Here is a 13723-nt window from a genome sequence, read left to right as displayed (position 1 = left end):
ACGTACCTCCTCTGTTTACTCGAAAAATCCCGGTTTTCTGGCCTGCGATCAGTAAAGAAAAAACGCAGACACCGCACCTCCCTTGTCAGAAAGCACTCACGGCAGACCGCAACACATGGCTACGGGCCTCCACCAAGATCGGCTATCCTCGACTCTATTCGGCAAACTTCGGATAGGACCGTATCTATCGCTTCGGTTGCCCTTCTCTTCCCTTATGAACGAGAAACCAATGCTTTTTTCATTATCTCACCATACAAATCATTTTTAATAGATTAAAAAATTTCACTTCGTTTTACACTTTATGAGCGCCATTTGCGGTAGAAGTTGTATCGATCTGCAGAATATCTTTCATGTTTATATATATAGACTTGTTAATTTCCAATTAATATTGCATCGATAAATATTATGTTATACCGTTTAAATTTGATCAATTCATATTTTATTTTATTATGCATATTGTCATTTTATTCATTACCATGTACGTTTTATTTTTCTTAATCAAAAGTGACACGCTTTGGGTGCTTGAAACATAAAAGGTTACCTTAAGAAATGTAGATAGTTTTCTCTTGTTCGAAGATATATCGAGGGTTCTAACTGCATAGAAGCAGATGTGGATATGCGGCGAGAAAAGAAACGAAAGAAACTAAAGTAACAGAAAAGAAAAAGAAAATGAAATATAAGGAAAGGGGCGCCTGGACTTGGATTTCCGGTGCTGGCCAACCGTTAGAAGCAGGGCGAGGGTTCTGCACAGGCGTCCTCCGTCGTCTTCTACCGAAGGCCGTGTGGTGTCACGGTGAGCGTGGCAAAACCCGGAAAGAAGAAAAGAAGCCGAAGGAGCGTGGAGAAGTACGAAGGAACACGAAGGAGCCCGAAGGAGCTAGATACCCTCCTCCTACTCTTCCTTCTCCTCCTCCTTCACCTCCTATTCGTTCTCTTCACCATCTTCTCCTGGTTTTCCTCGTCAAAAGCAGCCCTGATTGTTAGCAGTGTATATACATATATATGTACATCGAAACAAAAACCTCTTTCTCTCTCTGTCTTTCTCCCTTCTTAGTACTCCTTTTATATGTAATCTCAACGTATTTTCTTACATGAGCCTTTCATACATATTACTGGATAGGAAAATTCAACTTCAAATAAGTCGAATCAAACTTGTTCGACGCAGCCGCTACATTCACCCAAAAAATGGTTTTAGAAAACATTTTATTTTTATCGTGAATTTCATAGAACAATTATACCGTTTTCTTTTCCTCTTCTTTTTTTTTTTTTTTTTTTAAGTACATCTTCATTGCTGATATTTATACGATACTTAGTATAACGTATGCGATAAACCGATCGAATCAACATGTACATGCATTGACTTTGATCCTTGACAGTTTCGTAATATATGTTCTTCAAGACCCCATCCATAGCTGGTACAGAACATTTTGTTTCTCTCCATTGCTCCATTGCTCTTCTTTCTTCCCTATTGTCTCTCCTCGTCAGAACTTCCCCACTCAGCATCGACACCACGTCACTTTACTTTTTCTGCTCCCCCCTTCTATATATTCACACACACGTGCATAGTGCATACTCAAGTTCGCTCATTCGGTTGGTTCTTCTCGAGTACCATCTCTTTCTCGTCGACGATTCTTAGTTCCCATAATGAACCGTACGACGTGGATCGTGGCTAAGAGTAAACGGACGTAGCAGTTCCATTAATGATAGCTTTAAAGGAACTTGACCTTTTCAAGCTGCTAGACAAATCTACCACCAAAATTCATTTCGCAATATTATTCTTCTATGAGTAATTACGCTGTTCACGAAAACCCATCCTTACTTTATTCTTCTTTTTGCTATTCTTCCAATCTCGTTATACCCACGTTTGAAACATTTCGAGTCTTGAATCATTTACGTGACAGTTATAGACATCTAATTGTAACCCGATTTGATCGATTAAAAAGGAAGAAAAGAGAAAGCTACTTCTTGTTCGTATTTCGATTTTATAATGCATAGCGTTGTTAAAATGCTACGATATTTCCGAGCATTATTACAAATACAAAAATTTGCAACATAATTTGTTCAAACTCTCAAAACGGTCGATGATCTTTTCACTACATTGCGGTAAATAATATATCTACGTATAATTACTTACTGGGTTTGAAGCGGTAATAAATGCGGTAAAAACGAGCTGTGGGGTAAATCTGAATGCCTCATTGAGATATATATATATATATATATATCCTTGCTTACAGAACAACAAGAAACAAAGTATCAGAACGATAATAACAAATGACAATATCTTTTTAGATAAAAGTTTTCATTAAGCTTTCAAGCAATCGAGGTAAAATTTTACGCCTTGATTGTGTTTCTCTCTTTGTGTTCAATTCCTTTTTCTCCCCTTTCTCTTCCCCCTCTTTCGTATACAACCTCTCGACAGTTAGTCCTTCGTAAAATTGTCAATGATTGAATGCTACACAACGAAACGACGAAATCATCATATATCGAACGAAATTATGTTACTTTGTAAAATAGGATTTATTCCGTTGTTACATATTTGTATTCGATAGAGAAGAGACGTTTGAAACACAGTGACATTGCTACTTTCGATAAGCGAAACCAATATCAACATCGCAAGAGCGGTCGATGATGACTTATGAAATGTTCTTCCGTAAAACAATTTTTTCTTTTCGAATATCGAAGCTTGCGCGAAGTAAAGCAAATTTTCTCAGAGAATTCCCAATGTAGATCTTAGCTCGATATTTTTTCCCAGTCTCCTCTCCTTATTTTTCTTGTCTTTTTCTGCAATCGATTCGCGAGAAATCTTTACGACACAAGGACAGCGGTTTGAAGTAAAATAGAAAAAAAAAAAAAAAATGGAAAGAGGAGAATTAGAAAGGACGACAATGTTCACTGTCCCAAGTTTGGTATGTCCGAGCCACGAGCGAAAAGCAACGTTGTCAACGAATCGATATCCGGATGGGCGTGGCCTTGTCGATCCTCGCGGATGCTATAATGTAGAATTTCTCGATGCGATCGTTTTCATTCGAAAAATTTAGTCTCTCGTAAACTCGATTCGATTCGACTCAAATCGACGTTGCATTGATTTGGTTACATCGCGTCCGGGTTTCGTTGAACCATTACCAAAGCTACACTTATCTTACTCTTGTATGTTTCTTTTCTTTTTACTTTCTACGACATTAACTAGAAGCGTAGTGTCATCGCTATCTTGTTCCAACTTCAACATTCATTTAATAACCTTTTCCATCTGTCTCGTTCTCCAGTCCCTTTTCAGTATTTTCTACTATCATTGAACTATAAAAAATACGTTTCTCGAAATCTATTTCAGCACGATGAAAAATATCGAGACCAACTGCTTCAAATATAACGCAATCGCTAATTGAATTACGGTTAATTTTGTTAATATCCAAATTACTAATCTTTACAATAAATACTTAAAGTCGTGTGTATAAACACGACAGAACTTGAAATTACAATTTGCTTGGTGTAGAAGAGATTCGATGCAAGTTTAGTGTGAGTGGGGTGTTGCAGAAGCAGAAGTAGAAGCAGAAATCTGGTTGAAACGTCGGAGAGCAGATCGGACAGGACTGACAGTGGATGCGTGTGCGGAGAAGTGGATGGGAGAAAGGACGCGCGAACGAAAGGTAATAGGCAAGGGGAATGCAAAGGAAAAGGGAGCGTGGAGTATGAAGCATAGAAGAAAGAGAGGGGAGAACTAGGGGAGAAAAAGATAGGGGACAGTACTACGCGAGAAGAGTATTCGCAGCATGTGGTCTTGTCAACCCCCTCGCGCGCACGGTTCTCTTTCACTCATCTTTCTCATCCCCTCGCGTGTCCTTTGTGCTCGTATCTTCCATCTACTTCACACACCGATTTCGTAGTTTCATTGCCGTTACACCAGTTAAATTCCCCCTAGGTTCGAAATTTAGTTTCTACCTCGTCTATCCGCTTTGTAAATACTAATTGCTCTATACAAATATCCGAAACCCACTTAACGTTTTTCTTTTGTGTAGGAAATTGCAGATAAGAATCTTCTTATCCTTCCTTCCTTATCCGTAGCGTCCCGTTTTAGTTTTATAACACTTTTATAATATCAAGCATATTTATGTATATTTTTTCTGGTTCTTTAGTTTGTTATTACACTTACGGCATAATTACTCGAAATTATGGAAATTTTTATACGTTCTTACTCAATGAATCAATTAACAGATTGCTCCATCATTCTTGCTTTAGGACAAATTACCTCATCGAATCGTTATAGAAACTGTGCTATCGAATCTGCAGAGAATAGAGATATAAATTATCTGGTTCGTCATACGACTGTATAGGACGAAATGGTCGTTCATCTGTACTTGGCACATTTTGTCCTACTTTGACCTTTTCCAACATTCCATATACCCTTGTCCCCTAATAAATTTCCTTCTTCTTTGTGAAATCCATTTACAGCTTTACCTTATCCCTTCTCTTCACAGATGATTTCATACAATACTAATGAATGTACACAAGTGTGCACTGTGTACGCATGCGCATACTCATACACGCTTGAAAGCAAATTAAAGCTCCGTCCGTTTCCCTTCGTTATTCTGTGTATTACATTAGTACATTTTATGGCACAAGTTTGTTGTGGTAATAAAAGATAACGGTAAGCGAAAGGTTAACGTTGCCAACGAATAGACGGTCGATTCTATACATCGAGGAAATGAAGAAGAACAATTACAGAATATCTATAAAATGGTCGATACAGCAGGTAGGAGATCTGTAGCTACGTCACTGAACGACTACCCTCTAGCGGTTCGGTAAGTTGCTAGGATACACCCCATGTTCGAACCCTCCCACGATTCGGCTATCGGTGCCCTTCTACTTTTCACCGCGTTGCTTCCATTGAAAGAAAAACACCAGCTGAATTAGATGCAGATCCAAACCGAGCTAAATTCCACGTCATTCTGATTTATTGTTGATAGTTCCTCGATTTCGAATTTATCCTGTTAGCTGTATATTAACAAACGAATTTACGAACGAATACCTTTCGCCGATGACGGGAACCTTCCCTAATGACAGAACCTTTAAAGCCAGGTCAAATCTTAGAAGAAACAAATTTAGAAACCTAACTACTAATAGCAATTTATTCTTAAATCGTAGTCGTAAATTCAACTATTCGACGACAATCTGTTCTGATTCTTGTTTCTTTCCTTCTATTTTGCTTTACCGTAATATTGATATTGTTATTAACATGACATTGCAAATTATTTGCGATACCTATTTCCTCTACCAAGCCAATTCATTTATCACTCAAATATAAAACTGTAACTATCTTTACGAATACTTTTATTGAATTGCAATGATCACAATATTCTTGTAATATATGAAATAATTGATATAATATTTAAATTTTCGTACTTAGCTTATCTTACTGCTCGCCCCCTTCATTTTCGCCCACCCACTCTCACTCGCTCTTTCTCTTTCTGATACATTAATTGCTTGTTTTCACAAGTACAATGTCGTATATCTTACTGCCTGAGTAACTACAGATCGCGCAATACATTTATCTGATATACATAATTCTTGGAGAAATGAAATTCATTTACTGCCAACGCGTAGTATCATGTCCAAAGGAAAATTAGAGACAAATATAAAAATACAAATAACACTTACAGTTTCCTTCTAAAGACCGGAAGTTGTTCCAGATTTTTTAGTAGTGACATCTTTCGTAGTTGACGCGAACTTATCTATTCGACATGTACCGGTTTACTCGCGGTAACCGGTACTAACCCCAAACATGAAACCAAACACTAGATCGTACACTATTATCGAACTGTTTCACATCTGCACTTTTAAACAATTATGACAACTGAATAGAATATCACAAAAATTCACTAATAATATGTTATTTAAGTAGAATTACTCATAAATACACGCTCAAAATGGCAACTCATGAACGAATCGTCCCTACTTGTGCGTTTACCAGTACTGATGTAAACACTTGGTAGTCAAATTAACGACTATAATATTGAACACTTGTCATGCTTCCGGATTACAACAAAAAATTAATCGATCAAGGCAACGATGGAAATTAATTATACGTGAACATAATCCATATTATATCATAAATACATATGATATGGAAATTAAAGATAGTCATGTTGTATGTTGAAATTGACTAGGGTATTTGAAATCCGGCAGTCACAGGTCGAAGCCCCACTAGTGTCATGGTCTTTTCCTGTTCACGCTCACTCCAGGCAAGTTATTATATTAACAAAGTTGTGATGTTTCTTGAATAACATTGAGAAGACGTTGGAAACATTTAATTTCAAAGAAATTGCGTTGAACGTGTATATCGTTTCAACTAGTCCACGCTCTTACAATTTCTGTCAAAGTTTACTAGTTATACAACTAAGCGATGTTTATACATATTTCTTTCTCTTTTTTTCGTTTTCTTTCTTTCTTTTTTTTTTCTCATTTCTATTAATGTATCGCATTGGTTGACATTTAATAAAAATAAACAGCGTTTGCAATATTTGAATCCATTAAATGGAACATATTTCAAAATTTTCAATTTTTATATTCTTTTTGCAGAATAATGAATATATTCTCTCTGTGATTTGTGCACATAGTGCTAGAAATTGTCGATCTATGATTTTGCATTATTAATCTATAATTTATACAAATAAAACATATATAAGAAGTTAACGATAACTTTTATTTTACAGATAAATCATGGCTAATATAGACACATATTCTGATATAGTGGTACCTACCACAGCAACTTTGCCAGTGGCACTTTCCGCAGAATTACCAGAAATTAAATTATTTGGTTGTTGGAATTGCGATGATGTGAAGGTGAATGATATGTCCTTACAAGACTATATCGCTGTAAAAGATAAAAATGCTAAATATCTACCACATTCTGCTGGACGTTATGCTGCAAAACGATTTCGAAAAGCTCAATGTCCCATAGTTGAACGTCTTACAAATTCTTTAATGATGCACGGAAACAATAATGGCAAAAAATTAATGGCACTAAGAATTGTAAAACATGCCTTTGAAATAATTCACCTACTAACGGGTGATAATCCTTTACAGGTAATGTACATATTATTAATTAATAAAATTAGACTAAAAATTTGTTTACGCACCTTTTTGTTTACGTTTATACGAAGGTTCTTGTGACGGCTATCATTAAATCAGGACCAAGAGAAGATTCCACGCGTATTGGTCGTGCTGGTACGGTTAGAAGACAAGCGGTGGATGTTTCTCCGCTACGACGAGTAAACCAAGCTATTTGGTTATTATGTACCGGTGCTAGGGAAGCCGCATTCCGTAATATTAAGACGATTGCCGAATGTTTGGCGGATGAACTCATCAATGCTGCCAAAGGTTCGTCTAATTCTTACGCGATCAAGAAGAAAGACGAACTCGAACGTGTTGCTAAATCAAATCGATAAACACGTTTATTTGTGAAAACATAAAATAAATGATATATCTTTAAAGTGATTCTTGTTCTATATGTCTCCCGTTTATATACTACACGTATAAGGATACATCATGGTAAAAAAATGACCGAATTGTTATTCGAATAAACGTTATTTGATCTTCAATTTTATAATTTTGTCCGTTAACGAAATAACGAGCGAATTCTGTTGGAAGGCTAACGCAAAAGTGAATAAAATCAACAGGGAATGATTCGATTATGATAAAGATGGAAAGGGAGACAAACGACATTTAAAAATTGTATGATTCCTTAATTTTTAACATACCAAGCGTAGTTGACAATTTTGTTGTCGAGATAGCGATGTTGTAGCGATGCAGTGTTACCACTACAGAAAATATATCGTATCGTATAATTTAGAGGTTGAGTCAAATCAGAAGTTGATCGCGTAATTAGTTTCTATTTCAGAGAAATAGGTCGTACATGTACGATCATGTCAGGATTATTGAAAAAGGTAATGTCTCTGTGTATAACTTAATATAATTAGTAACTTGCTGAAATAATTGGATAATATCTCTTTCATTCTCGAAATGGTTCCGTCATTTCGTTCAAAACATAACCATACCGATAACGTAACGCTATGATTATAATAAACATCCCAAACCTTTTTTTCACGTTCTGTTCAATAACAGTATCTTTTTATTCATAGTCGACGAACTTGACTGGACTCGCTGTATCTGTGAATCCTCGTGTGGAACTTCGTACATTGTATGATAGAATTTTACGGCTCGCGAATCAGATGCCACAGGACTACATTTACAGGAAATCTATAGAAAGTTTGGTTAAGGAAAGGACCGATATTATATTACAGGTTATTTCTCACTTAAGGATTCTTAAATACTAGATCAGATAAAAATGATATTTGGATGATATTTTTATTTCGAATCGAATTACCGATATAATATGTACATATCTGACGTTGCAGAATGAAAGCGTTCCTGATATAGAGGAAAAGATAAACCAGGGCCAAGTAGAGGAACTAATAATTCACGCAAAGAACGAAATCAACTTGATGCGTGATATGCTCGAGTACAAGCCATGGGAGAGCTTGATGGAAAAATCTCCACCTCATCAGTGGACTTGGCCCCCTCACAAATAATTTTAATCACCTTTCAAATATTTGTACATAGTATTAAGCGAATAGCTTATTGGTTAATGTAATAGAATCATAGATTAAATTATACTTTCATGTGGCAACGCATTGTCAATGTTCATGTTTATTGTTCATAGCAAGTACGTATTTACTAAAGCAAAAAGTTTTTAATATGAAACAAGAATAAGCATTTAGTTATGAATAATTGATTTGCGTTCGATTTGTGCGAACTTGGTGTGCGTAAAGACACGAGGTGTTGAGGTAAAGGATCGCAGAAGGAAGAATATCGGATGATACATCACGATTCAAATATTTAGCAAAAAAAGGTGGCGAAATGTTGAAAAGCTACGTCTAATTGATGGAGCTTTATAAGAAACATCACATGATACACTCATATAGAAGGAATACGTCGAAAGGAATGCGGCAAGGATGAGATAGGTAGGAGAAGGGACAATGCTATGCGTTACATGGTTAGGTGAAAAGGATGGAGCGATATTAGGCAGGTTGGTAGATAGATGAACGACGTGGGATGGTAGGAGAACGGTTTTAACCAGTATTCACAGGGGATGGGGATTCGAGGGCCGCCGTCGCCTCCGCCACCGTCGCTCAGTTTCGATTTCGCGTCGCGTTCGATGATAAGGGCCGCGCGGATCGCACTCTCTTTTGAGTCGTCCTACCATCTAAACGCACCGTGCAGTTCGACGGTTTCGCTCTTTGTTTTCTCCTTCCTCTTTTCTCCCCTTTCATCCTTTCTCTTTTTCCTCTATTTCCATTTTTACAACTATTTTCCCTCCTCTCCCACACTTTGATCCTTCTCTCATCCTTACTCTATATCTTGTTCTTCCTACTGCCATACCTACTTTCTCATTCGCTTTCTCGTCAGCCGATTTTCATCTATCCTTAATCGTTCCCTATTGCCACGCTTAATCTCGTGGCAGACGTTCGCATACCGAAAGTACGATTACAGTCTCGTGAATTCGATATTTGAAATTGAACTAGCCGTCGGGGAAATTGCGCGAGTGCTACAGCGTACGATAGCAGTCGATCTCTAGGAAGAGAGAAGTCGTACCGCACGGAAATACTCGCCACAGTCAATAATATCGTACAATTCGACTTTTACGTGTTGTTTGCTGTTTATTCTACACTACCGCTAACTCAAACTAAGGCAAGTATATATGTACATGTAAATGTAATAATACTGAGGGAATGGTCGAAAAATGTGTATTTATCGCAATCATAGGATTGATAAATTTTCAATTCCTATATTGACGAATAGGAGTGTGTTGCTTTCGGTTTTTCGTACGATGGCAGGATTTTAAAGGGCAGGAGCCATGAAATTACCTCGAAATCGGTTCAGAAAATGAACGTTGTACGAATTTGTATCCCGACTGCTTAAGAATCGATGGCCTCCTTTCGAACGCACAGACCTTTCGCGCGACGCGACGCAACAGAAATTTTAAAAGGCCGTGTATTCGAAATGGCCCACAAACACAGTGGGAGCATCATTCAGCAGATAAAAGTGCACGGCAGATTCTAAGATGAGGAACAATACTCGTGGAAAAAACCGTGTCCCTGTTCCCGTTCACGAATACAATGCGCGTAATTTCGTTGATTGCGACGAAACGAAAGCGGTAGAGATATTAGCATCGGTCGAACAAACAGCAAGAACAGTCTCGTGGGAGATTTGTCTTTGCTGACTTCTCGAACGATTCACGAATCGTTGATCGTGGAAAGAATCCGTACGATCGAGGTTGGTTGTTGTCGCGAAAGATGGGAGAAATACAGGAAGAATAGACAAAATCGGAAGAAGATTAACGCGCCGTGACGTTGCCCCGTTAGATGCTTCCCGCTCGATGTGCCTTTACCGAGAGACCACTAGCTTTGTGTACTCTTTAACGATTCCTGCAGCGCGACGATTTCTCTTTCTTGTATCCGATTTATTCTTTTTTTCTCGAACCATAGCCGCGTCGGAGCTTTTGCAAAAGATCGAAGCACGAGGAATCATTAAAGATTTTTCGTTTCATATATTTCGAAAGGATGGTTTGAAGCTTAAATTTTTGTTCTACGACGCAGGTGAGAGGGATTGCAAATGCGCGTTGGTCGCTTTTCGCGCTAGCTATTCTGGCTTGAATTTCCGCTTAAGTTACAGCTTAGACGCGATTAAAAGGCGTGCAAGTCAAGCCAGAATATCGATTCGCTTCACTGGGGACGTTTCGCCGCTTGATTATTCCTTACCAGTTCACTTTATCAGGATGTCACATACAACAACATAGTTCAGGTTCGGACGTGGTACTACGTAAGGATAATGCGATACAGAGCTATCCAAGGTTAATCGACGGTATTCTCTTGCGTGTTTCACGAACGAGAAAGCCGTGCGCTGAAACGGTCGATCGGCGAGTAGGAAACTTTCGAAAAAGAAAATTTGATTTGCGCGCGCCCTATATGATGTCGATCCGGCAGTCACAGGTCGAAGCGCCACTAGTGTCATGGCCATTTCCTGTTCACGCTCACTCCAAAGAAGACGCGAACGAAGTTTGTAAAGTAAGGGATTCGAAGATTCGATAATTTTATCTGTTCAGTTGTGTTGAAAAAAGTGATATCATTATATTGGCAACATACAAACGATAGTCGGTGATTAAAAACGTATAATACGTTCTACTATTTACCAGCTAAATATGTTTCGATTTGTAGACGCGACCACATGGCCACATGTCTTCGTGTTATTCGTATACAAGTTTTTATATCAAGAAAGTTGTGATGTTTCTTGAATAACAACGAGAAGACGTTGGAAACATTCAATTTCAAAGAAATTGCGTCGAACGTGTATATCGTTTCAACTACTCCACGCTGTTACAATTTCTGTCAAACTTTACTAGTTATACAACTAAGCGATGTTTATACATATTTCTTTCTCTTCTTTTCGTTTTCCTTCTTTCTTTTTTTTTTTTTTTTCTCATTTCTATTAATGTATCGCATTGATTGACATTTAATAAAAGTAAGCAGCGTTTGTAATATTTGAATCCGTTAAATGGAACATATTTCAAAATTTTCAATTTTTATATTCTTTTTGCAGAATAATGAATATATTCTCTCTGTGATTTGTGCACATAGTGCTAGAAATTGTCGATCTATGATTTTGCATTATTAATCTATAATTTATACAAATAACACACATATAAGAATTTAACAATAACTTTTATTTTACAGATCAATCATGGCAGATATGGAAACATATTCTGATATAGTGGTACCTACCACTGCAACTTTGCCAGTGGCACTTTCCGCAGAATTACCCGAAATAAAATTATTTGGTCGTTGGAATTGCGATGATGTCCAGGTGAACGACATGTCGTTGCAGGACTACATAGCAGTTAAAGAAAAAAATGCGAAATATTTGCCGCATTCTGCTGGACGTTATGCTGCAAAGCGATTTAGAAAAGCTCAATGTCCCATAGTTGAGCGTTTGACTAATTCTCTGATGATGCACGGAAGAAACAATGGAAAAAAGTTAATGGCAGTTCGTATTGTGAAACATGCCTTTGAAATTATTCACCTGCTAACGGGTGATAATCCTTTACAGGTAATGTATATATTATGGTCATCTTTTTTTTTGTAACTAATTATAGTCATTATATTTTATATAAGTACATATGTATGTAAATAAGTAAAATTAGACTGAAAATGTGTTTACGCACCTTTATCTTTACGTTTGTACCAAGGTTCTTGTGACGGCCATTATTAACTCGGGACCGAGGGAAGATTCGACACGTATTGGTCGTGCTGGTACAGTAAGAAGACAAGCGGTGGATGTTTCTCCGCTACGGCGAGTAAATCAAGCCATATGGTTATTATGTACCGGTGCTAGGGAAGCCGCATTCCGTAATATTAAGACGATTGCCGAATGTTTGGCGGATGAACTCATCAATGCCGCCAAAGGTTCGTCTAATTCTTACGCGATCAAGAAGAAAGACGAACTCGAACGTGTTGCTAAATCAAATCGATAAACACGTTTATTTGTGAAAACATAAAATAAATGATATATCTTTAAAGTGATTCTTGTTCTATATGTCTCCTGTTTATATATTACACGTATAAGGATACATCATGGTAAAAAAAATAACCGAATTGTTATTCGAATAAACGTTATTTGATCTTCAATTTTATAATTTTGTCCGTTAACGAAATAACGAGCGAATTCTGTTGGAAGGCTAACGCAAAAGTGAATAAAATCAACAGGGAATGATTCGATTATGATAAAGATGGAAAGGGAGACAAACGATATTTAGAAATTGTATGATTCTTTAATTTGAACATACCAAGCGTAGTTGACAATTTTGTTGTCGAGATAGCGATGTTGTAGCGATGCAGTGTTACCACTACAGAAAATATATCGTATCGTATGATTTAGAGGTTGAGTCAAATCAGATGTTGATCGCGTAATTGGTTTTTATTTCAGAGAAATAGGTCGTACATGTACATGTATAACTTAATATAATTAGTAACTTGCTGAAATAATTGGATAATATCTCTTTCATTCTCGAAATGGTTCTGTCATTTCGTTCAAAACATAACCATACCGATAACGTAACGGTATGATTATAATAAACATCCCAAACCTTTTTTTCACGTTCTGTTCAATAACAGTATCTTTTTATTCATAGTCGACGAATTTGACTGGACTCGCTGTATCTGTGAATCCTCGTGTGGAACTTCGTACATTGTACGATAGAATTTTACGGTTCGCGAATCTGATGCCACAAGACTAAATTTACAGGAAATCTATAGAAAGTTTGGTTAAGGAAAGGACCGATATTATATTACAGGTTATTTCTCACTTAAGGATTCCTAAATACTAGATCAGATAAAAACGATATTTGGACGATATTTTTATTTGGAATCGAATTACCGATATAATATGTACATATCTGACGTTGCAGAATGAAAGCGTTCCTGATATAGAGGAAAAGATAAACCAGGGACAAATATAAGAACTAATAATTCACGCAAAGAACGAAATCAACTTGATGCGCGATATGCTCGAGTACAAGCCATGGGAGAGCTTGATGGAAAAATCTCCACCGCATCAGTGGACTTGGCCCCCTCACAAATAATTTTAAACATCTTTCAAATATTTGTACATAGTA

At 37.1% G+C, this 13723-nt stretch overlaps 4 protein-coding genes across 10 annotated transcripts in view; 3 read left to right on the top strand and 1 right to left on the bottom strand.

Annotated features, from left to right (window-relative positions):
* LOC139992234 (uncharacterized) overlaps nucleotides 1-5976 on the bottom strand; it is a 31937-nt gene extending 25961 nt beyond the window's left edge. For 2 of the 6 annotated variants that reach the window (XM_072012893.1, XM_072012899.1), the window contains exons 1-2: nucleotides 542-796; nucleotides 7-211 (exon numbers count right to left, since the gene is read on the bottom strand). The gene's annotated coding sequence lies outside the window, so the exon portion shown is untranslated. Of the gene's footprint in view, nucleotides 1-6; nucleotides 212-541; nucleotides 797-5652 lie in introns of those variants that run through there. The other 4 variants (XM_072012897.1, XM_072012903.1, XM_072012894.1 and 1 more) reach the window with 3 other exon arrangements.
* A 714-nt stretch (nucleotides 5977-6690) lies between these two features.
* LOC139992240 (small ribosomal subunit protein uS7-like) lies at nucleotides 6691-7491 on the top strand. Its single transcript, XM_072012912.1, has 2 exons — nucleotides 6691-7080; nucleotides 7158-7491. The coding sequence occupies exons 1-2, from the start codon at nucleotides 6715-6717 to the stop codon at nucleotides 7440-7442; spliced, it is 651 nt and encodes a 216-aa protein (XP_071869013.1). The 5' UTR covers nucleotides 6691-6714; the 3' UTR covers nucleotides 7443-7491.
* Nucleotides 7492-7849: 358 nt separating this feature from the next.
* On the top strand, nucleotides 7850-8678 carry Nd-13b (NADH dehydrogenase (ubiquinone) subunit ND-13B). The gene is made up of 3 exons (XM_072012457.1): nucleotides 7850-7940; nucleotides 8136-8297; nucleotides 8412-8678. The coding sequence occupies exons 1-3, from the start codon at nucleotides 7920-7922 to the stop codon at nucleotides 8583-8585; spliced, it is 357 nt and encodes a 118-aa protein (XP_071868558.1). The 5' UTR covers nucleotides 7850-7919; the 3' UTR covers nucleotides 8586-8678.
* Nucleotides 8679-11005: 2327 nt separating this feature from the next.
* Nucleotides 11006-12632, top strand: LOC139991860 (small ribosomal subunit protein uS7-like). 2 transcript variants are annotated; one of them, XM_072012216.1, is made up of 3 exons: nucleotides 11006-11120; nucleotides 11787-12159; nucleotides 12299-12632. In XM_072012216.1, exons 2-3 carry the CDS (start codon nucleotides 11794-11796, stop codon nucleotides 12581-12583), a joined length of 651 nt encoding a protein of 216 aa, XP_071868317.1. In that variant the 5' UTR covers nucleotides 11006-11120; nucleotides 11787-11793; the 3' UTR covers nucleotides 12584-12632. The 2 variants fall into 2 exon arrangements, with proteins under 2 accessions (XP_071868317.1, XP_071868318.1); XM_072012217.1 differs by lacking the exon at nucleotides 11006-11120 and adding an exon at nucleotides 11144-11210.
* Nucleotides 12633-13723: the final 1091 nt, after the last annotated feature.

The sequence above is a fragment of the Bombus fervidus genome, chromosome 11 (genome assembly GCF_041682495.2).
Source record: "Bombus fervidus isolate BK054 chromosome 11, iyBomFerv1, whole genome shotgun sequence".
Classification (NCBI taxonomy): Eukaryota; Metazoa; Arthropoda; class Insecta; order Hymenoptera; family Apidae; genus Bombus; species Bombus fervidus.
This window is presented reverse-complemented; position numbering and strand designations above follow the sequence as displayed.